Source organism: Cyprinodon variegatus, unplaced genomic scaffold (assembly GCF_000732505.1).
Source record: "Cyprinodon variegatus isolate N-32 unplaced genomic scaffold, C_variegatus-1.0 Scaffold122, whole genome shotgun sequence".
Lineage (NCBI taxonomy): Eukaryota > Metazoa > Chordata > Actinopteri > Cyprinodontiformes > Cyprinodontidae > Cyprinodon > Cyprinodon variegatus.
Window position 1 is genome coordinate 50,409 of NW_015150575.1, and position 26,748 is coordinate 77,156.

The 26,748-nt window shown below is 37.3% G+C and overlaps 2 protein-coding genes across 3 annotated transcripts in view; one reads left to right on the forward strand and one right to left on the reverse strand.

Moving 5' to 3' along the window:
• fam103a1 (family with sequence similarity 103 member A1) overlaps positions 1-929 on the reverse strand; it is a 3,792-nt gene extending 2,863 nt beyond the window's left edge. Inside the window, exon 1 of the mRNA XM_015375628.1 lies at positions 788-929. The gene's annotated coding sequence lies outside the window, so the exon portion shown is untranslated. The remainder of the gene's footprint in view (positions 1-787) is intronic.
• A 390-nt stretch (positions 930-1,319) lies between these two features.
• homer2 (homer scaffolding protein 2) overlaps positions 1,320-26,748 on the forward strand; it is a 34,038-nt gene continuing 8,609 nt past the window's right edge. Inside the window, exons 1-6 of one of the 2 annotated variants that reach the window (XM_015375626.1) lie at positions 1,320-1,705; positions 14,019-14,175; positions 21,297-21,428; positions 21,654-21,746; positions 22,222-22,361; positions 26,491-26,647. In XM_015375626.1, coding sequence (XP_015231112.1) covers positions 1,701-1,705; positions 14,019-14,175; positions 21,297-21,428; positions 21,654-21,746; positions 22,222-22,361; positions 26,491-26,647 — 684 coding nt within the window. In that variant the 5' untranslated portion in view covers positions 1,320-1,700. The remainder of the gene's footprint in view (positions 1,706-14,018; positions 14,176-21,296; positions 21,429-21,653; positions 21,747-22,221; positions 22,362-26,490; positions 26,648-26,748) is intronic. The other variant, XM_015375627.1, reaches the window with a different exon arrangement.

Here is a 26,748-nt window from a genome sequence, read left to right on the forward strand (position 1 = left end):
AAGGTTGTTTTAAGGACATTATCGGACATGCACTATGGAAGCCATTCTGAAGCAGCCAGGGGGGGATTCTGCATGAGCCAAATAGCAGAGACAGGACCAATTGTCAAAATTTTGGTGTCGATCATTCGATTTCATCCTGGACACTACAGAAAATGGGCTAAAAGTGTTAAAAACCGGAATTTTCCTTTAAGAAATGTGGGTGTGCATACTCTTACAGAAGCTAAATTTAGTTTTTCCTTTTAACCTGCTACTTTTAGTTTATTTCAACAGAATTGTGCATGAAAAGCTGAAGTATTCAACTTTTTGTTTTTCTTTACATTACAAAACAAAACTTGCAATCTTTGATGTCCACTCTGTAATGTTTGCTGGTTCTTAGGAGATGAAACATCAATCAATGTTTACAATATCAGATTAACCTAGAAGCGCCAGTCTTTTGAGCAATGTCGCAATATTATAAAAAAAATTGGTTTATTATCGTCAACCATTTTTAACATGCATGTTCAAACTTATGTAGTATAGTAATCAACAATAACCGTTATATAATGACTGATTTGCAATGTTGCTTTTCTTTTCTACCTTCCATAGGTGCTCTAGTTCAGTAAAGTGTATATTTTAAAACGGGGATTTAACACAAAGAGTAAAGCTAAAATTGAAAACACGATATGTTTTGATTCTAGATATATAACGGCGTTTAACACACACAAAAAAAAACACGACTTGACTATCATATAGCAGAAGCGATTTATACAATTATATTTTACACAATTATTTATACAAATATACTTACATTCAAAATTACGAACTGACTTTTAAGCTGCTGTTAGCCGATCCAGCAGCGTCGGAACGTCACTAAAATATCCCCCCCTTGAAACACACCACACTCGAATAAAGGTTCCGCGAGCGCACCTGCTCTCAATTAAAGGGCTCTCATTTATTAAAGATCTTTAAAAATTACTTGGTAGTGTTACCTATTCGTGTTTGATCTTGGAATAGAGATAAATTTTGAGAAGAATATGCAAAGTAAAGCATCTAAAGTCATTTAACGGTCGATGATCGCAACTCAGCGCCACAATCACCTTAAATATGTAAGTGTTTAAAAAAGCAAGCGCTGTTTTAACATTTCGTGATTTCAGTCCACAGCTTCCATACAATTGTGAGCGTGAAACCGCAGCCAGCACCGCAGACACCGCAGGTTTAAATAAAGAGTGGGTGTTTTTTTTTTTTGCAGAAGAAAAAGCCGCTCCGTGTCGCTGCTGCTTTCTGCCGCTGCCCTTCATATGAAACCCAATCCTACCGGGGAGGAAGAAACTCCGCGTAGAGATCACACAAGGCAAACATCAACTTATTTCATTATCGCTCTGCGCGGGGGGGAGGACACAGAGGAGGAAGCCATTCCTTAGTGGGATTTACAGCGACAAACCAATAGATGATTTATTTATTTTTTTTAAAAAAAAAAAAAAAACTTCCTGAACTGAACGCGTTTCTGTAGGACAGATCTTGACAACCCGGTGGATCGAGTTTAAGAAGAAGTCCTCTCGTATTCCACTTGTCTCTCTGCAGCAAGAGGACTTTCTCTGCTGCGGATAAAGCGCAGCCTCTACTGACCACTAATAATCTGAGGACCGCACTTTAGACGTTTATTCTTTTTTTTCCTGTTCTATCCTACAAATAAAACGGAGTTGCACCTCAAGTCCGCGGCGATGGGGTGAGTGATCAAAGAGAGCTGCCATTCAGAGCGACTCTAATAACACTGGCTGTCAAATGTGTGTTTTTGCTGAAATGTCTCTATAGATGTTCACCTGTTATAGTTGGTGGATTTGGTTGGACTGTAATTACCTCACTTTGCTTTATTTGTGCGAGAAGAGGATCCTATATCAGATTTTGCAGGTTTTAAATAAACAATTAAGTATGATGTTGATAGGAAATATCATTGTTAGGGGATAATTGGGATTTTTTTTTTTCTCAGAATGCCACTATTCATATTTTTTTGCAGCCCCAGTTTGCGGTTGTGATATGGAGGTGTCAGAGTCAACACTGCCCACATGCACAGAGATTGAACTAGTGGGATTCAGTGTGTACTTGTGTGTACTTACTGTGGTTTACAAAAAAAAAAAAAAAAAAACACTTTATTTTGTCTCTACAGTCTGCTGTGGTGAGTGCTGATTCTGGCTCATTGCCATAGTTATGTAAGCAGCATCTCAATTCATATAGGCAGGATTCAGGTCTCTGTGTTGTTTTTTCACCATTTTAACACAGTTATAGATTTAACTGAAAAGTTTATTTGCACTTTGTTTGAAAGATTGTGTAAATATTAGGAATCCTTCTACCTTAGGAGACCTAGGCATGTAATATTGATGATGTGGGTTTTACTGCGTTATGTGATGGAAATTCAGTGGAGCGAAAACTTGAGAACCACTTCCACATTGTTTCCCCCCCGATTTATTAAGTATTCCATTCAGATAGACTGTATGTTTCATCAAACCAGTTTTACGGTCCTGTCACCATCTTGGGACGTTTTACACAGTCACCGAACCAGTTTTGAAAGGAGTTGGCCCTGTCGCGTAATGAAACTGGCCCAGTGGACCAGCAGCCAAGCCAAGACGGGCAGGTCACACTGGTGGGGACAGCTCTGTGGTTTCAGTCTGCTATGAGTTCAATAGTTTGATGCCTTAAGGCGTTTTAAGAGGAGGAAACAAGCGTTTCCTTAGAAGTTGGGATTCATTTTAAGATTGTAGGGAAAGTATGCCATCACTCTGGTTTAAAAGATGCCTTCTGTATGATCTAGGGTTGATTCCTCCCCGCTATCATCTCAATCCTCATCGCCATGCAGCAGACAAAAACATCTTACCTGGTCAGCCAGGCCAACAATGACCCTGACGACTGCCCCTTTCAGGGGCATAGACCAGTATCTGGTGTTGCAGGCTAACAAGGACCTCAACGACTCCCCATTACTAAGGGGTGGACCTATTCTTCCGGTTCTATTTGCACGTTTTCTAAGCCATAACAAGGCTTTGTTGGGCCACTATATAAAGCTTCTAACTCAGCGCTAATCCAGACATTTTAAATTGAAAAATCTTCCAGGATCAGGAAGCAAAACATCTTTAAACTTGGAAGGCAAAGTCCAGAGGGTTTTTTTGTTTTTGTTTTTTTTAACATTTTTTTCATTTTTTGGAATGACTATGACCTGGATGACTGAGAATATTCACCAGCTTCTTTATGATCAGCTGATGCCTGATTTTTTTCAATATGTAAAATTATTATTACACTGCTGAAGGACCAAAAGTGACTTTTTGAAGATGCTCTGTTCAATACTTCTTTTTGTTAGACTTCTGAAAACCAACATCCAGTTTATAATTTATAGTATATTTTTAATTTGGATAGCAGAGCTCTGCCTCTGAACTCAATAATATATTTGCAGTGCATGATGCCAAAGGAATCTCTAGTGCCTCAACTACCTCAGTGAAACAGCTTTTACACTTACATGTATGCAAAAATAAAATAAGCATGTCTAGGCTGTGATCCATCTTTTCTTATGATTGTCATCAATCAAAACCTTTTGCTGATGTAACTGTTTGGTTTGGCATTAAGGTAATATTGCATTGTAGCTCTTGAGAGATTAGATACGTTTATTTGTAAGCCTTTTATTGTTGTGTGGAGTGTTTGTTTGGGTACAAGATGGTACATTTGAAATAGACGCCATATACGGCTTATAATTCTCCATCCGTATTGCATCCCCTATGACAAGGAGGGTACATTTGAATACCATCACAAACACAAGTTTAGCCAGAGTCATGAGGCATTTAATTCTATAAATAGCTGCCAGTCTAAACAATCAATAGCAATCACAATATGGCTGTCAATGATGGGATTTGTACCCCTGGTTGGAGCGTCTGGGACCAGACTGATATCCAGATTATACGAAGCTGACAGCAACAGCAAAGTGATGCCATGTACTGCTGGATTAAATGGGGCATAAAGATGTCCCACTGGCCTGATGCTGGAAACGACACCCACATCCCTTATCATCCTGACAAGTTTCCCTTTCAAACTAAGCTATTATAAATATAACCATCAGGTCTCAGGGAAAGCCAAAATGCAGCCCTGTCAAACCCAGTGGTGTGTAACTAACGGTGATGTTTAAGGCACTTCCAAAACATTCCTTCAAGCTTGCAGTAATCAGTGTCATGAATTAGCATTTGAAGTTGTAACTCCAAGTTTTACTGTTAAACATTATTTATGGGTTTTATTTATTTATTTTTGTCCATTTATGGTATGGGCGTTATTTCTCACCTCTTAAGTAGTTATTTCATATGGGGCAACATGAACATTGAGATTGTTTTTTTTAAGCCCCTGTCACACCTTGACATTTTAGTCAGTGCATGCCTGACGTCCCAGAATCTTCAAAAACACTGGCATATGCTGAACTTTCTATGTTTTTTTCTCCAAGTTTGGGTATATTCATAGAGTATATTCATAACGAGTCCAGAACTTATGTGACAGCCTAACTTATGCATAACGCACGGCAGCGTAATGCCCATGAAATGATGCACAAGCCAGTGTATCTGAGGGGAGCAGCGATGGAGCCAGACTTGCATAAAATATGTCTTTGATTGCACTAATAACCTAGCTGCTGTTTACTGGCGCAGCAGATTTAGCAATCATGTCTGCTAGGAAGACTGTTGGTCGCGGCTTTGGGCGTGAACACAGGGAGGTTCTTGATATGTTACGCATAAGTTATGCACAAGTTACTCATAGCTTTTGGATAAGCTATACGGCAGAACTTATAAATAATTTACACGTAAAGGGGTCATAGAATGCAAAACCCAGTTTACATGGTCATAGATGAATAACGATAGTTCTGTGGGTGAAATGGACATACAGAGAAATTCAAACCCGATCGACACCTCCTTTCTCTGCAAATCTCACAATTCTAAACTTCCACCATAGAGTGTGCGGCAGGCGGGCAGGGGGGAAGGACGGGGCCACCGTTGTCAAGGCTACCGTCACCGGGTCGGGTTCCCGGACCAGCCCCCGAGCTGACGGCTCCGTTCTGTTGCACCGTAGTCGACCAAAATCCCAGACGATTTTGAAATTCCCCCCAGACTTTTTTTAGGTATGAAAAGTAGGACATGTCTGGGAAAAGGAGGACGTCTGGTCACCCTACCTTATCAACAATTTGATGTTTCAGGGAGTAAGTGGTCCTTGTAAACCAACCAACCAGCGCACAGCTCATCTAAATATTCATGATCATACCATAAAAGGAAGAAAACCTGTCGTTTCATTCTGGGGCTTTTAAGCAGGCTTGCATTAAGACTCGTAGAAAAGCGAATATGTCATTTTCATCCCACCAATGTTACACACCCTATTCAGAGACCTTAAGGACCAGCACCAAATACCCTATATAATCATTCTATGACCACTTTAACGTATGTCAACGATCAGATAACTTACCTGAAAACTTGTGTCCCACGTATGTACATACGCTAGGATACGTCGGGAAATTTCTCAATGTACTTGGCACATGTCGACTTGTGCCAGCATACTTCAGCGTGCTTTAGTGTACTTATAACTTATACAAAACTTTCCCATAACTTATCCAACGTATTTCAGTGATATTTCCCGATTTTTTTCGTGTGTCTCCATACGCCGTCTACATCCTCAATGTGTGACAGGGGCTTTAGCTGCTTTATTTTCTTTTTCAAATCTGATCGTTGAAGCTGTTGACTAAAATCCTACTCTGGGATAAATTACAGGTCTCTTGCACTTATTTTGCTGTTTGTTTGTTTGAAGGAGTCTGACTTAAATGTGACTCTATTGCACAATATAAGGTGCACCCTCTGGTAAGACCTGAATCCGGTTGCTCTATAGATCTTTTAAGACACAGTGTGAAGCCTTTATTCAATTGGAACACAATATGCGTCATGGATGTTTTGGCACTTTAGATTGTGACAAGCCGAAAAATGAGTAGCTAACTAGATGGAGTGCTTATCTGATTTTTGTCTGTGAGTCCAGCTTGTGGACTGATGGTTAAGAGCTGATTCTTGGATATCTAATCATGCAAGTTGATGTTGTGGGAAATTGCTGCTAAAGTTCTATACTAACATTCTTAATTGCGCAACATCTGCTCTTGGATAACAATGATGCAATAATGTCACACCCTGAGGATCAGCCGGAGCTGATAAGGTGTGTCTTAGTTTTTGTTTTCACTTCATTGTTGCAGCTTTTTTCTTTGAAACTATTTGCTGCTAAATGAAGTTTCAGGTTAATCACGTCACGTAATATTCGCTATAGGCAACACCCTGGATATTTTCCTTCTGCTTAATTACTAATCATTTAGTGGTCTTATTGTCTGTCTTTTGTTTATAACATTTTATAAAGTTTTCTGGGACTCATAGAAGATGAGCATTACATTTATGGAGTGAGGAAAGTGCAGTCGTGGTAAGAGAGATAGTTGTATTTTAAGAGTGTTGCCCCTAATGCACCATGTCTCTGGTTGTGCTAAAAGATAAAGCTCTGATTGCCTGAAGCACTGTTATACAGTCTGAGCACACAGGCAGCCAGCAGTATAATCAGCATATTGCTATTTAAAGCAAGCTATGCTGGGAGCAGCTCTAACACCGGGATAGATGATAATCTCCTAGCTGGCCAGTGAGGGACATCTAAAGGCTTAACACTTATTGATTAGGCTCTGTGACATGGCAGCGGTTCTTTGGCCGCCCTTACAGGAGCCGGACTTCAAGCCTAACTGGAGTGTCTGTGTTCTGTCTGCTTCTGGTTTGGGGCCCACCCTCTTATAGGTCTTGCTTATAAGAACAGAAGCAGGTCTAAATGGATTAACAATAACAGGTAAAGGAAAGGGGACAGACTGATGGTGGATTGAACACTGTATTGCCAGATGGTCGAAACCCAGGAGGCCATCTGCTCTCATACTGGGGATCCTGGGAGATTTCCTCACTCCCTTTTCCTTGGATCCCTCAGATTAAGTTGGGCTCTTCATCTCACCTCAGTGTGGTGGTGGGGGGCCTGCTGCGACTGCTGTAGTGAAGCTGGCCTGGCGCCTTTAATATGAGATACAGAATGACGCCAAAAGTTGGCAAGAGTTGTGAAGGTCACTGATGACTGCAACCAAAGCAGACTGGTATCCGAAGGAGTAAAGTTTATTTTTCAGAATATGTCGGTTTAAGAGGAATGAATGTGTCTACAATACAGTACAAGTAATGTTTCGAAGAGACCTGATTAGAATAAAATTAAGGATTAGCCAATATTTTAGGTACTGAATGAATTGATTGTATTGTCATTGACCCCAATTCCAACAATTGAAACCAACAGCATACAGGGTATTGAAGAGGATGGTATTTCCTTGTGTTATAAGGATCATTATTATCAATTAACGTCAGTTAGGGTTGTTTTGTTTTTTTTTATTTTAAGGCTCACGTTTTCATTAACCCCTTTGTGTTCATTTTTATTGGTCTCCTTTTGCAAGGTCTAAGTTAATCTATGAACATTTGTGTAAGGAAATTGTGACGACTGTATTCATTTTTCTTTACCGTTTTAAAATGTGCTCAGCCATTTATGTCACCTTTAGCTTCTCTATGACTAAGAATACTTATCTGGTGGGAGTTTTAATGGCAGGTAGTCTATCAATCTCTGCATTTCTGACAGCTTAAAAGTGGTTTCTTACCAAACATTGCATCCAAGCATCTGCTTTTAACATATGATATACATTTCTGCTATTACCCTATCTTTAATGTTTACTCGACCACATGCTGTAGGTTACTTAGCTTGTGGTTAAGGAATAACTTTCTTCCTTAATATAGGTAAGCCATGATATAAGTAAGTAGTTTGATTATATAGTAGTGTTTAGTGTTAAAAACAATGTTTATTAGCTTTAGTCATTATGTTGCTCTTGTGAAAATGTGTGACATCTAAACTATATCCAATCGATTAGATATCAGTACACAAAGTAGTGACTTGATGAGACAAAAGGCCATGAGTGTAATTCAATAATTCTCTCCTCTTATACAGTTATGCAAACTTATACAGTGAGATGATATATTCTCATGCTATAGCGCTATTTGGAGTGGCATTCTGTTGCAGGTTGCTTAACTTTTAACTTTCTTCACCTGCATGACCAGAGAGCCAACTGAGTGTTACCTTAGAAATTAACTCTGAAAGCTTTTTTTCTTCATTTATAAGTCTAAGAAAATGTAGATGCATGGTCAAACATTTAGTCTGGCAAACAAATCTGTTACTCAATCTGTGTTTGTCAGCATAATAAGTTGCCACCATATAACTGTAGTGGTGAAAAGGGCATTCTCTGAAATAAAACTAAGTAGGCGTTTCACAACATCCTCGACAGCGCACACAGTTCAGGGCTGAATGTAGAAATGTGTTGAGCAGGGGGAAGGCTACATTGGCGCTACTCTGAAAAGCAGGCAGGGAGAAGCTGATTTCAGATGGACAGAATACATTTGAAATGTTTTGTCATCACGTTTATCTCTGTGTGATCTAGCTTTGCAACAGGAACAAAAGGAAACATGTTTTCTGCACGTCAAATACTGGCAATAAGATTCAGTCAACAGTAAAATATGCACAGGCCTTATTTGGGAGATTATTGGGGGCATCACCGCATATTAAGTTAGTACTTTGCTATGTGTGAAGGTAATACTAATAAGATATGCAATTAGCACAATTTTTTTTTTTTGCTAAAAGAATCATGTAAGATCTCATCCTAAAATATTTCTTCCAGTTTGGTTTAGTTTGTTTATTTACTTAGTGTATCGGATTACATTTACTTTAATTCTATTTTCTAGATATAATAATGTTGGTCAATTAAATATTTTAAGCCCAATCATAATTTAGGATGGTGAAGAAGCATTTTACCCTTCCTATATTTGGATTTTTTCCTTTGATTTATGGTCAAGTTTATTTTAAAATCGTTAATGCTGAAAGTAATCATGGTAGCAAAGGATGAACTTTTATTTTGCACTTCTGGAGTCTCACTAGGTCTTATGAATCAGCAAAATCATGCTCTATGAAATGATCAAATCAGAATGCAGAACTGTTCATTCTGCCGAAATCCTGCAGTGAAGTTATTGCATGAAGTATCTGGGGGCAAGACTTTCAACTTCCCGACTTCATTAGAGGAACAGCATCTTTATTACATTGAAATCCCACTTGGATTGAAGTAGGCCTTTTCTTTCATGATTATTTTGCTCATTCAAAGCTATAAAATTCATCTTTTCTATAGCTGGCATTCAAGTCTGCCATTTAACTGGAAATATATTTTCTTTTTTTTTCTCTTTCTCTAACAGAAGATGTTCTGTTTTTCTTTCCCATAGAAAAGCCAGCCGATTCTGTCGTAGGGCAGGCAATAAAACAGTGTATAGTTAACAATGACTTATGTCGTTTTTTTTCTATTTCATTACTTGAAGTGGGAAAATAACCCCCCCTTAATTTTCTAAGGCATATTAGGTCAGTCAATTTTGCTTGGTGCTTGTTCTACTCGTACACTTATGTGTAAATGTAAAAGATAATGGGGAAAAAGGCCTTTTCTCTTTGTCTAATAAGATTAGTATTCTGGAACTAGTTTATTTTTTCTTAAATATTTCATTCACCTATGCCATTGTGTTTTCTGTAGAGGTTTGTTTTGCTCACAGATAATAAGATAAAAAGCTATTATGACCTTAAAATGTCCCAGTGACAGGGAGACAAATGAAGATCTTTTATTATATAATATGATGATTCTGTTAATCTACTTCTATCTGAATCTGATTATTATTTTTTAAACATTTAAAGTACCAAACATATTTACTAGCAGCATTTAGCCATGCTCTCTCTGACCTGTGATCTCTGGTTATTGTAATTGCTCTCTAACGGCCACAGAATTAGTGTCTCTATATATCCTTTCAATACTCTAATGCATTTTCAGGTTCTTCCCTACCTATTTATTAAACAGGGATGAATAACAGTTGCTGATTTATTTTCTATCTTTAATATGTTGTATAACCTGCCAGTCAGATACAGTTCACTTGCTGTTGGAAATGGAAATAAGCAGCCTCCATCTCTGGAGCTGCAGGTTTTCTGTCAAACAGGCTCGGTTTGAATTTTGACATCTTGACTTATTCTGTTTGACCTCAGTTTACCTCTCAGTCAGGAAAGTTACGGAGCTGATGGATGAGCAAAGTGTGCTTAGGGAATTAGCCTGGAGTGAAATGTTAAACTCTGGAATCTTGTTGGAACCAGTTTCACTTGTATATTTTTTTTTTCTTAAAAAAAAACATGTATGACAGAAATACGATGTGACTGTGACTCAGTGCCTTTAAAAGAACATCTAGTCTCAGTAAAAAAAAAGGAAAGCTTTGTGCTTTTATTCACACTTTCTCCTCGTACACGGTGTCATCTCAGATCATTTTAAAATGTCTTTGTTTAAGCTAATCATAGTGCTGGAAAATGTCATGTTTAGGGACATAAAAAGGTGCTGCAAATCAAATCTTAAGTGTTGTCGACTCTAATTGGATGTTAAAGTAAAGGTTTATAATCTATTGGCTAAATGAACACATTTGAGTTAACCTGTCCTATATTTACACTTAGTTGTTTTTAATGTGTTTTTTTTATGCACGCAGCTTTATTGATGTCCCATGACTACGTATTAGCTTGAGTTGAATATGGAGTGTATGTACAGACAGAGTAGATTAACTCAGACTTGCCTCCTCTCACAGAAACACAGACACCTGTAAATTATTTAAAGCACCAGATGGGGACAGAGAGCACTCGACAGTAACTGGGAGCAGAATTCTGTTGAAAACATCCTCAGTTTTTTGATTCAGGAAAAATCAATTAATTTAATGCCTTTTAGCCCCCAAAAATCAGATCACTGGATTCCACTAACCGTTGTATAAGTTCAGCCATGTGTTCAGCGTTGGCCTCTCGCTTGTCTTCTCCTGCCAGAGTGAACTGGCTTCAGACACTGTAGCCCCAGCAAAGGTCAGCCTCTGTGTGTGTATTTGCGCGCTGGTGGGGCAACAGCAGTGATTTGTATAATGCGTTTTGTTTTTCCCAAAGCAGATGAAGATGGAGATTAGGCTTAAAGGGAGCAGCAAATTTATTAGGCTGTAATTTTTCAGAGAACCATAATCCCAGTGGAAGGGAAAGCTTTATTAGCTCCTGTATATTCAGCATTTCAAACTGGTTGTTCTACAGTTTGTAGCACTGCTTTCTGCAGTAGGCAGGTTCTGGGTTTGAGTCCTGGCCCAGGGTCTTTCTGCATGGAGTTTGCATGTTCTCCCCGTCTCGAAAACATGAAATTGTGTGCATGTTTTAGCATGGTTGTGTCTCTTTATCTGCCTTATGGCCATAGCCTGCCGGAGATAGGCACCGGCCCCATCATGACCCTGAAGCAATAAGCAGGAGAAAATGAATGGATGGACAATCTTTGTTATTGTTTTGTTTTTAGCGCCACAGATTTAACCCTTCTCCTGAAATGGGATTGCTTGCAGAATCTTTTCGACATGACAAAGTTTGGTTTCACGTAATCTTGTGTACATATTTATTGCTCAGTAAATGTATTGTAACATTTTCATATGCATAAATAAGGGCAATACTACAACAACAATGTATTGACTTCACACCAGCAGAGTTGGTAAGTTTATCTCCTTTATGAGCAAGGTTTGCATAACATGAAAATTTTGAGAAAAATAGTTAAACAAAACAAGTATCTAACAGTTGGAGCCTGATTGTTGCATCTGTAGTTTTTTTCCTAAGAAGTGGAAAGATCCTATGCTAAACATGTCATAACAACCATTGCTAGTTGAGTTAAACAGCTTTGTAACTGAACTGACAGTCTCAACCCTCTGCCATCTGCCTTTTATATGAAAATCTGCATTTTTCTCAAGATTTCTTTTTATCTCTCACATGAGATCTTTCACCCCTCATGCATCAAAATGTAATAGAAAATTGCATTGTTTCCTTTCATACTGTAGGGTTTTCTACCGACAGCCTTTTTGTATATTTGTATTTTTTTTTTTTAAGTTGAATCCCTTGTATAAAGATAATGGTAACGAGATGGGTGGGACCAAACTCTCATTGGGCTGTTTAATATACCCAAGTCGATATATCTTTTGGAGATTTTTATATTTTTTTAAAGAAATAACAAAATTGTGCTAGTTCTAAAACTATTTTACTGCACTTCTACTGCTGAAAAATAATCACAGCCTTACTGTTCATCCAGATGTTTTAAACTCCACTATGTTGGAGAACTAAACTCCATTACGTTTTTTAGTGATCTATCTGAAGTTCTTATCCAGCCTCTCTCTGGTCATTCCTTGTTCTTTGAGTTTTACTGCAAAAGATCGTAAAAGACTCTTATACTCACCTTTGAAAGCCACACTTCATAGTAGACTTGCTTGGATCCACCCTCCGTAATAAACTAACAATAGGTCTCTAATGCTCCACTGGTGAACTCTGTGCTTCAGCGTCTGTTTGGTCAGGAGAAAACTGAGAATGTCACTTGCTGTGCACAAATATGGCACAGTAGGCCTCAATTCAGTTCAAATTTAAAATGTAGAATTACAAACTCTTCCATGTTTGTGCACAAAATTTGTAGATCTATAATACATTTATAAAATCTTTATAATATCTTGAAAGAGACCACATTTGCTCCACAAGTCTAATCTCTACAGTTTCAAGATAGACGAGAGGGGAGGAGGCAAGTTTTTATGTGGTGTTTCAAGATGCTTTCAGTTTCTTTGTTTTATTATAAGACTTAGTCAGGTGATGTTTGTTGTGGGGTTATTTTGGAGAGCTTGACAGAGGAAGAAGGTAATGTATCCAGAAATGACAGTATACCCTGGGGTCATTAAAGTGATAAGTGGTTAGTCTTAAATTTTCCCCATGGTTAACAAGTGCAGAAAATGGTTTGTTGCTAAGAGGTAGAGGCCTTCACTCTGGAAGAAAAATTATGCAACTTTAAGGGTTCCTCCAACCCAACTCTTCCAAGATTGTCCTCACTACACTGCAAAAACCATCTAGAAATAAGTAAGAATGTCTTAAATTATGTGTATTTACCTTTCATTTGAGTAGGTAAATAAGCTGATTTGCCAATGGACTGAATATTCTCTTAAAATAAGATAATTGGATAATATGCACTTGAAATATGACAATGCAATTGTTTTTCTTTAAGTGTAAATTGTCTTGTTCCATTGTCAAAGTGTCTCACTTACCTCCTCAATTCGAAAAAAATATTCACTTATTTTACGAAAAAATGACTTATCTAGATTTCTGTTTTTTGCATTGAGCCAGTTCAGTTTGTTGTATATTGTAGATTTTAGAGATTTAACTGATGAAAACTTGTTTCACGAAAGGTTAGATTAGGGCAAAGCTGAATAATGATGTAACAAGGCACAGCTGAAGTCAGTTTGGAAATTTATCAAATACTATCTTTGATCTAAAGGTAGAAATCATTCAAATGATTGCTGAAAAATATTTTCATATTGTGCTAGTTGAGGAGTAATTGTGCATTAATAAAGAAATTTTGTTTATATATATATATATATATATATATATATATATATATATATAAGGAAATTGCTTGTCCCTTTTCACAAACTTTTTCATGATGGCTTTCAGGAATGTGTTTTTCCTTTTTAATGTAATTATCTAAATGGATACAAAGGCAGGTGCAAACATGATGGGGGCAGCTTTTTGTTGACATACAAAAAGAGATGTTACTGACACCTTTTGAGATGGAGAAGTGTGTTGATGTGCTAATGGATCTGAATATCTGTAAGGATTTACTGAAGGGTTTGTGTTACATTAACACCTACCCGCTCTGGGGGCTTTGAAGAAAAGGCACGCTGAGACGGAGACATTGGAGGAAAGTGTACCTGTGCATGTAGAAGAAACTGTTTAAGATATGAGTCATTTATCAGTGGGTCTTATCTTAACCTGAAAAACGTATCTACAGGTTATCTCAAGTCTCTTTTTAATGTGGTCACGGTGTTTTGTTTTCATCCCTGCAGGGAGCAGCCGATCTACACAACCAGGGCCCATGTGTTCCAGATCGATCCGAGCACCAAGAAGAATTGGGTTCCTGCCAGCAAGCAGGCCGTCACCGTCTCTTATTTTTACGACAGCACACGCAACAGCTATCGAATCATCAGCGTGGATGGATCCAAGGTGTGTGTGGCTGTGTATATTCTGTCCTTGTGTAAAGCGATCATATAGGAGAACATTTCAGCTGCTTTCTAGAGACAAAGAGGAGGTTATGTTCCTAAATCTAAAACTGAACAGAATGACGCATTAAGTAATGTAATTGTAGATTTTCAGCTCCCACTGATTAGCACCATATATTTTTTTTTTTTTTTGTTGTTTATCCTTCTGGTGCTTTTTTTCATTAAAAATAATTACACAATTGCTTTACAAAAGCTCTTATATCCTGAGCATTGCTTACTGTAGAACGGTCACTTTAGCTTTGAGGATGCTACTTCATCATTTTGATTATATTTTATTTATCAAATTTTTCAGTATCAAAACATTCAAGTTATGAGTTGTTCCACATGAGTATATTTCACTTTTAAACTATTCCTACCAGCTGCATGAAAGGGTAGATGATTAGTTTCCATGGCAATCCTCTCTGTGTGATACTGGAGCATTGAGACAGCAATAGGCTTTGAGCCTTAAATCGCCAGTGTACATGCAGAGCAACTTGAGAGACAGTGGATTGGGATTACCAGGGTGGTTTTGTTCGAAAGTGGAAATTGCACAGAAAGCACTTCCTGCTGTCTTCCAGTAAGTGATCAATAAACACAAACCTGAGCGTATCCCACAGACTAGATCTCGTATTTCTGAAAATTTGTCCTGTATGACTTTTTTTTCTTTTCTTTAGGTTGAATTGTAATTTGGTTAAAAATCCTGGCAACATGCAACTCTTTCTTTATAGATACAGTGATTTATAATGATAAAAACTTTATATTTTCTTGCAGCACAATCATACCCCTTTGGATTTTATGTCTTGGACCAACTAAAAACTGTGCATACATTTAAAGTAGTTTATTCGTTTTCTAAGTGTATTTTTTTGTTTTTCTTTATACATATTTAGGTCTAGGTCTAGCCTTTTGTTAGAGCAGTGCTTCCCAACCTTTTTTGACTTTTGTATCCCTTTGGACGTGTTGTCTTACCATGAGCACCTCTCTAAATCAAAACCATGTCCAAAAGTGGAACGTACAATAACTAATTATAAAATGAGCATTTAATTCTTAGGCATTTCATTCTTATCATCTCAAATAAAATACATTAGTATGTTGCATGGAAGCTAGTAAGGAATCAAAATAGAATCATGCTATAAATCTGTATTTATAAAACTGGAGCTCCTTTGAGTAACTCCCCTATAATTACATATAAACTTTATGAATTGGAAACAAAATACTAAGAAAAAATTATAGTCAGACTGACTTAATTAGTTTTACTTTGTTTTCATCAAGACCCCTGAGCTGCTCTGATAGCTCAGTATGGAAAAACAGCTGATCGCAGGCTGTTCGATAGATCCGGTCTGTTACTCTGCTTGGTTTAGATGCATGTCAAAGTTGAAGGTGAACTCAAAGAAAAAGTTTTTGGTTGAAAAAATAGTTTTATGTTTTGATTGGGTCCTCACAAAGCAAAACAAATCCCAGTCCTATTTTATTTTACTACCCAGGAAATAAAATATTTTCATGTACCCCTTGCAATGCACACGTGGACCAGTAGGGGTACGAGTACCCCTGGTTGGGAATCACCGGATTAGAGCATTCTTACAAAGGATTATGTTTTTATCTAAATGACTCCATTGTGGCTGTATTTTTAGAGTTGTTGCACTTTTTGAGGATTATTCTTAATCAATCAATCAATCAATCAATCAATCATTCAATCAATCAATCAATCAATCTTTATTTCAGACACAAAAGAGGTCCATAGTAAAAACAAAAGAAAACAAAAGAAAAAGAAAACAAAAAGAAGCATGACAGTCACTGAGCCACAAATAAGTGATGTTTCCACAATCTTGAGAAAAATCTCACTGTACTAAAAACAGGGTTTACTAAAATTGCTATTATATTATTGTATGACACGGATAATCTACACATACATTTATACATGAGATTCCTGAGCGCAGCTGCACATGTGGGAACAGCGTTATGTGCAAACATGTGGCTAGCACTGCTCCATCTAGGCACTTTGAGTAGGAGCCTCAGGCCATCATTGTATGCCACATAAAGTTTGTGCAGGCTACTTTTTTTTAAACCCAGTCTCAAGACTTCTACAACCTTATGATGGAAAACCTCCCCACAGCATGATGCTGCCACTTCTTAGTCTCACTTAACATGAGACCTGGTGTTTTTAAGGGGTTGTGCTACATGTTGTTTTGCCTGTAAGCCATAGACGGCTCATGTTAGATTTTATCTGACTGGAGCTGCTAACTATAATTGGTGACTTGCTGTAAACAATTTTTCTAAAAGTTTTTTCAACAATAGGTTTCCTCATGCTACTTTTTCCAAAAAAACTAGATTTGTTGGTCTTGGCTTGCTTCTCTAATGAAAAACTCTCATTTGTTAGTTTAGTTTAACAGCTATATAGTTGTAGTGTTACCGTCGCTGCATTAATGTTCTTTATTTAACAGCTGGTGGCCTTGGCAAAAAGAAAAATGGATTTATACTGAGATTAAATTACTTGCAAGTTACTGATCTGCAAATGCAGTTGGTTATACCTTGTTTATTTATATTTGCAAAAAGAAACTAAAACTCTCCATCGTTATCCTACTATTTTTACAATTATTTGGGTTTTTCTATACTATTAGTTGAAACATGCAAGGCATTGGAAATGCAGCTTAAGATCCCCTATATCTTTATAAATGGGGTTTAGGAGTCCTGTTTTCTGCTCTTCTGTCCCCCACCCTCCTGTAGCCTCCAGAGACTGCACGTAAGAATCCTACAGGGAACTATTATGTGTCAAGTATGAGGATAAAGAGTTGTGAAATGTTATCTCAGTTTAAAACGAGATGACTTGTATAGATTCTGATTTTATCTTTTGTTTACTAAGTAAATGCGACATCCCTACGAGCAAAGCGACCAAATGTGAGGAACTGTTGAGTCATCAAATGTTAAATATAGATTCTAGTTCGTACACTGTAGCTACAGGGGGAACATGTCTGTCCAGACTAATGATCAGTTCTGCTGAATGCAAGAACAGTGACAGACCATCAGCTTATATTTGTCCAGTCATGATGTGTAGGCATCTTACTGATGATGCTACGCCAAGTGAAAGAGTACACCAGCACTTTTTACTGTCACTATTTTGAATCTTACCACTCAAACAGCAAACTAGAAGATGCTGTGACTGTGCAGTAGAATTTACTTGCTATACTCATGCATTATTCTGTGTGTAATAGGTTTATATAGCCCTGCACATAAATACACAAATTTATTATGCAAGTTAACCACCTCTCATATCTTTGCATTACTGCAACAATTTAAGGTTGTTTAAATTTGCCCCTCTAGTTTGATTAATTTTTTTTTCTTATTTTTTAAATTCCCAATCATAGCAGGCTCCTCTTGTTTTCCTGTAGCAGCATTTAAGATGGAAGTCTTGGAGTTGCAATAAAAGACAATAAAATTACAATAAAAGTTGTTTAAGTCTAAGAAATGCCCGGTTAACATGGTTGCAGTAGGAGGACTTAGCTCTTGGATTTTTTTTTTTTTTTTTTTTTTACTCTGAGGAAAAAAGTTCTGAAAGGAGAGGGGGAAAAAACAGAACACCTGCTGAAAGTTCATAGATGCTGCATCTTTGAATGTGTCACGTTCAACCAGTGACCTGAGGTGAAATACATGATGCAGTCGGGTCTGGTCAAATACTCTGGTACAGCATTTTTTGGTAAATGTGTCTAATTTTTGTTAGTTTTTTTAATTGGTTTAACAGAAAGGTTTAGGATCTTTGTTTTGTTTTGTTTTTTCATGGAGCTGCATTAGTTGTTTACTGTATGCCAGGCAATTATAAGAGTGTATACACAGAGCCGTTAAATCGCAAAATAATTATAAAATTTGGTTATTGCTTATCTGAGCCTGGTAATAGTTATTCTGAAGCAGCAGCAGCAGCACAACGTAATCTGAAACATCTTGTACAAATAAACAAGCTGCACTGTATCGGCTGAATGTTCAGAAATCAAATGTCCTCTTAGGTTTAATGCTACATTATCTAAAAAAAGATTTACTGTTTTCTGTCTGGAGCTAGAGTTCTGCACGTTTCCTCAAAAATCTCTGCAGCTTTGTTCACTGAAGGAATGTAGGTAATGCAGGTAATGCGGAAGAAAGGATGTTCTCACATTCCAGGCACGATTGGTCGATTCCACTACCTGTCTGCAGAAGGTCTTAAGCAAGAAAACATTCCCACTTAAACGGATTGAAAGATGCATAATGTATGAGCTTTCACCCTCATTTAGATCTTAATGAGCTGAGATTTTGATCCCATCGCTGACTGTAACTTAATGTACCATCTGAAGTAAACCTGCGTCACTGCCACCACAGAGCCATGTGGGCATACCAGTACATTTTCATTCCTTCCTTGTGTATAAGATTAAAAGATATGGGAAAAATAACAAAATGTTTTTATGTAGTTATTTCCTACTGGGTATAACTATGACTTCCTTTCTGCATGTTTCTTCATTGTTTGTACTTTGTCATGCTGTAGTGACACGTTTTGCAGCCTGGCTTCTATGATCCTGGAATAAGATACTCTGCCAGTTGTTGGGTTTCACTTTTTTTCCCCCTCTTAGACATTTTGAAAAGTTCAACTATCATGTCATTTCTTTCTTATCAAAAAATATCCTTCCATGTTTTGCATTTCCAGTCGTACACCTTTATATATCCTGTAGTTTTTTCAGCAACTTTTTCTCTGACGACTTGAAAATCAAAGCTTTTTTTCTGGATCTCGGGGGACCAGCCAGCAGTGATCTTGTCTGTGCCTCGTGCCACTTGATCTGCAGCCCATTTCACCATCCACACAGCTGTCAGCGTCACTCCACTCACCCTCCTTCACACCCCTTCCTCTCACACTTTTGCTTGCTCACCTACATGCTAAAATAAAGTCACAAGGCCAACATACCAGACTTGACTTGAAGTTTTTAAAATAAATGGTAACGGTCTCAAGGTTTTCCCATATATTGCTGCGCTAGGAAATATGTTTAAAATGTCTTGAAATAAATAATCTTTTATTATTCTAGTATAATCTGAAATGGAGGGAAAAGTAAAACAGTCTATTTAGTGGGGAAGAAATCATTTCTTAGAAAATCAGCAGTGTCATTTGTTCCTCTGAGATCACTCCTATGCAATCCTCTTTTGCATGTAGGATGACACGTATTCTTCTGCAAAAATTACTTTAGGTTGAAGCAAACACATAGATCTGAGCATGCAACATTGTCCTCGGTCTGCCTCTGATTTATGGCCCCAGAAGTTATTCATTGTTAGTCCTTCACCAGATTATTTAATTGTGCCTATATTTAAAAAGTTCTAGATGCTTTATGCCGTTACCAATTACACAAACTCTTAGACATCGCAGACCTGCCATTAATTGTACAAGTGGGGGTGTTATTCTTTTTTTTTTTTTTTTATGGCAGACCAAATTAAAGTCAAAATGCTCCAGCTTGGTTTCTTCAAGTTACACTGTTCCAGTTATGTTTGTTTGACATTTATCAAATTCTATAAGCCTATAAATTTGGTGGAACAACAGAAAATACTTTTTTTCCAGTTTCTCAATTAGATCTATAGAATGTGGATTGTTAGTTTTGGTAAAACCATTTTTTTGCACTCTTGACTGCAGTCCTCTTTGGGGTGTTTCTACCTCCGTAAGCTTCCAGCTAAGTGTGCTGTTGTTGAATGATTAACACCTTATCGAGCTTTGTTGTCGTTTTGGTCACTTTAATTTCTTTAACCATTTTTCTGATTTGAACACTTGTACAAAGATAACAAAAGAGTTTAAAGAGGTCCCCCTTCTTGTTAGTAGTATGTGTTCTTGTCTTTCCCATATGGATGATTTACCAAAAGAAACATAACTGAGATTAGTGAGTTATATTAGTGAATTGAAAATTTTTTTGACATTTACATTGTTGGAATTATGTGTGTATAAAGCATTTCTTTTTCTGACAGAAATGTTCCTATTCAAAGGGTTTCATTTTTCCCTTATGCATTATATAAATATTAATGTGCTTTTTTAATATCTGAAAAATAATTGGACATTTAACACATTCATACTGATTCATTTATATATCAAGGTTGTTTTACGAAGCACTAGAATAAAACAAGTCTGTTTACCTGTTCTTATAACCTGCAGCCTCAGTCCTATTTATATATTGCCTACACAAAGATAATTAAAGTTTAATCTTAACAGCACAATGAGCTCTGTTAAATATTCACTTGGACGCTTTAAACGGAGATGTGGTGTTTAGGGTTTACACAGGTTTCTCTGCTGTTTAAACTGGGTCACATTTGTTTTGGTCAAACCTCTGAAAGAGATGGTTTTCATTTTGATCAGACAGCTTGATAAAAGGCTTCTCGGTATATGGGAAATACTAGATGATCTATTTAAAAGTCAGGAGGATTATTTTAAGCTTATGCTCCTCATTTGTTTTTGTGTGTCCAGCAATGATTCAGTGGAAATGTTTTGAACGCTTTGGCCACTGAAAGGATGAAGAGGGAGATGGTGGGGGCGTAGAAAAGGACACGAGTCTATCAACAGTTTGAAATCTGTAATCTGGTGTTGGGAGCCATGTTGCTATGAGACCAGGCCTGCACTGTGATTAATCTGTCTTCTGTTGTTTCTTAATTGTTGGTGTAATTAACATGTGCTTCTTTTAAGTACGTTTTTAGATCATCATAGTGAAGATGGGTTCTTGGTTCTGGTCTACAGCGTCTTTGGCTTATTTGTACATCTCTGCTTGAATATAACTTTAGATTTGTCTGCTGGGCAAAACATAAATGTTCAAGTGATTTATTCTTTACCAGTCAATTTCCTAATGTCCTCAGTCTACTACTGCAGCACGATATTCTCACTATCCTACCTGCTGCTTCACAGCAACAGGAGAACATATTATTAGAAGAACAGAATGTGTGTCGCTGCAGAAGCAATCATAATGCTTCATTTTTCAGCTTATATTTATTTGCTTCTGTTGTCGAAGCTCAACTGATTATTAAGGGAAGAGCATGGATCTAATAAAGGAGTACAGCAGCAGTTTGATATATGAAATGCAATAATAATAATTTGTGTTTGTTATTTATCAGGTTATTATCAACAGCACAATCACACCGAACATGACGTTTACAAAGACGTCCCAGAAGTTTGGCCAGTGGGCGGACAGCAGGGCCAACACTGTGTTTGGACTGGGATTTGCCTCGGAGCAACAGCTGTCAAAGGTGACATTGAACATTTCTTCTGTCTTCACAAACGCTTTATATATTTTGGATACAGCTCTTTGTCTTGGGTTAAAATAAACCTGCTTTTGTAGATGTATACTTGTGTATACAGTTTTTTAAAATCACTCAAGGGCAAATCATTTAAGGTGTTAAGAAATTAAAGTAGTGATTTTAGTATCGCTTTGTTTTGTCACTTTTTACACCTCTTGGTTGTTATGCTTTCAGTTTGCAGAGAAGTTCCAGGAAGTAAAAGACGCAGCCAAGTTGGCAAAGGACAAATCACAAGAAAAGGGGGACACATTAAGCAACCACTCCCAGGTAAGGAATCCCTCAGCTGTTTCACATATTCTTCCCTGTAAAGTCACAACTCGCTGCAACAGAAATCTTTTATCCAACCTCAGATGAAAGAATGTGGTTTAGACAGATTTGCAAACATATATCATAAGAATTAAAAGTCAAAAGCTCATAATAGGCCAGATATCTAAAGGATAAGCTTTGTGTGATGAGATGTTTTGAGAAACATTGTTAAGAAGTCTGTCTGTCTGTCTGCTGCCAGCTCAGCTCTCAGGCGAACAGTGTGTCCAGATGGTAAGATTCACTCTGAGCCCTGGGACACATGGAGCTGCAAGGCCGTATGACATGATAAATGCTGGCAGAAGTTGTCTCTCCTCTGTCAGGGCTTACACATTCAGCTTCTTTACAATGTTCAGCTGAAATATCACCAAAACCCCCTTTGGTAGAGAGAACATGGTGGAAATCTCCTCTCTTATACAATTTGACTTGTTTCTTGTAGCAGGAGTCTGGACGGGAGACCCCTTCATCAAACCAGGCGTCGAGCATCAACGGGACGGATGATGAGAAAATCTCCTTCAGTCCAGAAGCTGCTCAGCTAAAAAGTGAAAATGAACGTCTCAAAAGCTTCGTAGAACAAAGGTAACGTTTTAATTTATGGGGAAAAAAATAACTTTTCAACATTGTCTGTTACATCAGTGAGTCATTGTTTTCCTCATCTAATATTATTTCTATTTATATAGTACTGGCATAAGCTATGCCTATACTATATAAAGGTAAAAGATAATTACTACTTTTAATAATCTTTATTTTAGACTTAAACATAGACAAACTTTGTCATTTTGTATACACAGAGTGTATAAAACTACATTTCATTCAGTTCAGCTCTCAAGACATTTCCATTTCTAAAACGCAGCAGTGATGTAAACATGGTGATCAAATGTAAACTTAAGGCGGGTATATGATTTACAGTTTTTCCAACATTTAGCACTTTTTTCCCCATTTGATTCAATTTTATTTATACGTATTTATTAAGGAAATTCACAAAAATGTTGTTAGGATGCCACATTAAGTTAAATTCCAATGTAATCATTTCAGCTCTGCTCAGTTAAAAAAGTTCAGACTCTAAGTCATCTGTATTCAAAAGCAGCAATTCCAACTTGTAAGAGCTCATAGAGCGTCCTTCATTATCACAGGTAGGGATTGATTAGCCGCCTGCACTGACCAGCTGGAGGCAAAGAACACAGAGTAAAGCTACGAACCTTTAAGAAACTAGAGTTGAATCTCAAGGCAAGCACTTTATTAGTGCTTTTTTATGCTAGTGGGAGCCATTTGTAAAGGAGAAAATTTTTATTTTATTGAATTTCATCAGATTTCACTGTACTGTTTTGGCTGCTGGAGGCTCTGATTGAACTGAACATTGATTTGCGTTAACAGACTTTGTTTTTAATTGTGTTTAAATATAAAACAAGCTTTGCAGACACATTTTGTCTCCAAAGAAAGTTATGGGGATTAACCCATTCCACCATATTTTTACCTATGTAGTTTAAATGGATTGATCACATTTAGGGACTACAAATCCCAGCGTTCTTATATTTATGCAAACATTTTACTTAACAGACCTAAACTTCAGAAAATAGCTTTAAACTGGGCTGAAACACTTTTTACTCTGTAGATGTTCATGAGATCCTAGATTAATGTGGTGATTTGAAAACAGTTTTTTTTAAATAAAAAAAATATAATTTAAATACACATTACAGAATTTCTTAAGATGAATAATTTCACTATGCTAGTCTGTAAACTTGTGGAATGACCCTCATTCAAATCATGAATAGTCATTTATTTTTTTAATTGTTAATTATTGCATGTCTAGAACTTTGAACATACCAATGCTGTCATCCAGACAGATGATTTTGTTATTGTCTTGCTTAAGAACCTATAATAAGGTGGCTATATGCATTACTCAATTCTCATTCTTATTGGGTCATTGTGACCTGGTGATGTCAAAGGGCGTAACTTCTGTGAGCTGCCCAAATCTGACTCATATTTTCTGTAAAAATTAAAACGCACCAAACCCTTCGCAAGAACCTCAACCCTCATCTGGAATAAAAAGACGAGCCTGACCAACCTGCTTTGAATTTAGTTGCCCAACTTGATTTGTTCTTTATACCTTTTTGTATTTAACACTCATAGTTCATAAGAAATTATTTACTTTCAAGCATCTGAAAGTAGAGGAAAAACCCACTTTATTTAGTACAATTATTATTTTTTTATTCTCATGCTGTTTGTTTAGTTTTAAACTCTGAAAACGTGAACCACTCGAAGCCGACTCTGCAGCTGTGTGTCGAGATATTCCCGGTGAGAACGGTACCGGGCAGTTTCCTGGGAACTGCTCCTGATGAAGCCTGTATTTGGTTTCCATAGTGAGGTAACCTGATGGTCTGGCTGCAGACCCGAGTAAGGTACACCGTTACACTGTTTTTCTCTGTCAGTAGTGACCTGGATCAATGGCTAAGACTTGGCTTTGCTTGAGTCTTCCATTTTTTTTGTAAACGTAACATAATGCTGTTAAATATAATGAATAGAAATTGTTAAATATGTGCAGATTATAAACATCCTGAACAATTTTTTCTTAAAAGTATAGAGGATTTTATTTCCAGGTGGATAATCTAAATTAGTGCCCCTCCTAATTGTCAAATTCTGGTGATATGTTTACGTTAGGCCGTCCTACGTGCTCGCTCAGTTAGCTATCTTTTTCTGCGCATGCGCACTTTCAGGCGTATATCTGTGGTGAGTAATGGTTTCAGACAGCCATGGAAGCTCACCTTTCCCACCACGGTTCTTTGAAAATAGCTGAGGGTTGTAAGAGAAAAAGTGTCTACAAAGTGTATGACAGAAGAGAAAGGCCTCAGAAGAGGCAGATATATCCCATAATGCTTTGCGTTGAGACCTCTCCATGCAAAGCATTATGGGATTTGCTGTCACAGCGGCCTAATAACAAAGATGGCGCTGGCACCGCGGGGTCGAGGAGGAGTTACGTGACCAGCAGGAAGCAAAAAGTAGTGATCATCTGTCTGATAGAGTTCAGTATAAAGTCCACTATATGGTCCCCGCCCTATATAGTGATTGAAGGGTTAGGGATTAGGGTGGACATTGGGACACGGTAAGCTTGTATCTATGAGAACAGCAGGTTTTAAACAGACTGTGCATGAGGAGAAATGGGCTCCTGCATGCTCTCGCACGCGTTTAATAGGCTTTCCCTCCCGGGCGAGGGTGGGTCTTTTAAAAAAAATTGTGAAAATCCTCCACAATACCTTTAATATGTTTGTACATTACCCTACAGTTGCTTGGTTTAATATTTTTTCATTTAATTATTTATTTATTGTTTCTGTACTTAATAATTAAAATAAAATAATGCTAAATTGTTCCAATGCAATTAATTTCTGTTTAAATTGGTAATGTTGTAATTGTAAGCATAAATGTATTTTGAAATCTGAATTTTCTCTCTTCATTCCCTCGTTAAGATGCTTCTCACTGAAGAGAATTCACTCATCAACTTGATGATAAATAGATGTAAAACGGATCATGAGCCTGATCATTTTAATCCATGTTTACACTTTTAATGTAGTGGCATACAAATTCATGAACTCTTTAGTATCTCAACATAGTGTAGCAAAGGTGGATTTGTCATTATTTGTACTCCAGACAGCTGTTCCTCATCAATTACAGAGTCTTTTTCCTTTATTTTATTAAACATTTTTTGTATAATAATGGGAGCTAACTTATCCACAAATACCTGCATTTCTGATTATCTTCTGATAACGGGGTTATTCCTGTTCGGTTATCTGGACCTCAGTCCTGTTGCCAAGAGTCTGAATTATAATTATAAGACACCAGATGTGGAACCAGCTGCATTAGACGGCCTCAGGGTGGCAGAGCCAATTAAAATAATAGGCAGCAACCAAAAAGAGCCGCCACTTCTTTAATTGTACGTTCTTTATCCTGTTGTTGAACAGATCGGTGGAAAAGTTTGCAACATGAAGTACTGATGAAACTTTCACATTTGTCTGCAGAAATTTTTATATTTAAACAAACATGGGGACTTTTTCTAGCTGAATGATGTATAAAATATGCATTCATAAGGCAAGTTAGTTTCTCATTCATCTTTAATTTTTTATTCATTTTGGGAATAATTTATGGCTTAGAGTTAATAGCATTTTCTCTGCTTTTCTCATATCCAGTTGTACATATAAAGCAAATGCTTTGGGATCCATAATAAAGATAGCATCCTTGTAATGATATTCAAAAGCCATTTACTCTTCATGAATGAGACCAGGATTATCCTAAAAAAAGTTGTTCACTTGAAGCTTTCAGCTTCTGGAGTAATTCTGCTATGAACCCCATCTTGTTTGGACTTTCTCCTTTATCGGGACTGTAGGATCTGGATTTGTGGGAAACAGGACTAAAGAAACTGAGGATTGCAGATGCAGAGGAGCATCCCAGTCCCTCTTTAAAGAGGAGTTGAACACATCAACCAGCCATGCATAAATAAACACACAGTGATGCATAGTAAATGTATCGCAACATCGTCAGCCATTTTTCAATAGAAAACAGGATCTAAGCTTAAAGCATTCGTACTTTTTCTTTTATTCGATAAATGAAATAATTTTATGTAACTCTTTGCCCATAAGCCACAACCATTTCAGCACTGAGCGGTTTAACTTGATGAATAATAACACTCCTTATTATTTCCATCTCTCCTCTCTGGCAGTAACACCACCACTAAGAAGTATGAAACAGAGCTTCAGACTTTAAAAGAAAATAATGCCAGACTGGTGGATGCACTGCAGGAGTCCTCAGCTAATGTAGAAAGCTGGAAGAAGGAGCTTACTGCCTGTCAAGAAGAGAGTGACACACTCAGGAAAAAGGTAACGCACTCACACTATCCTGCAGGGAAGCTTAAACGTGTATACAAACTCATCAATCCTGTTGGTCGAGAAGCTGCCTGCTTTAAATCTCTGCCTCAAGG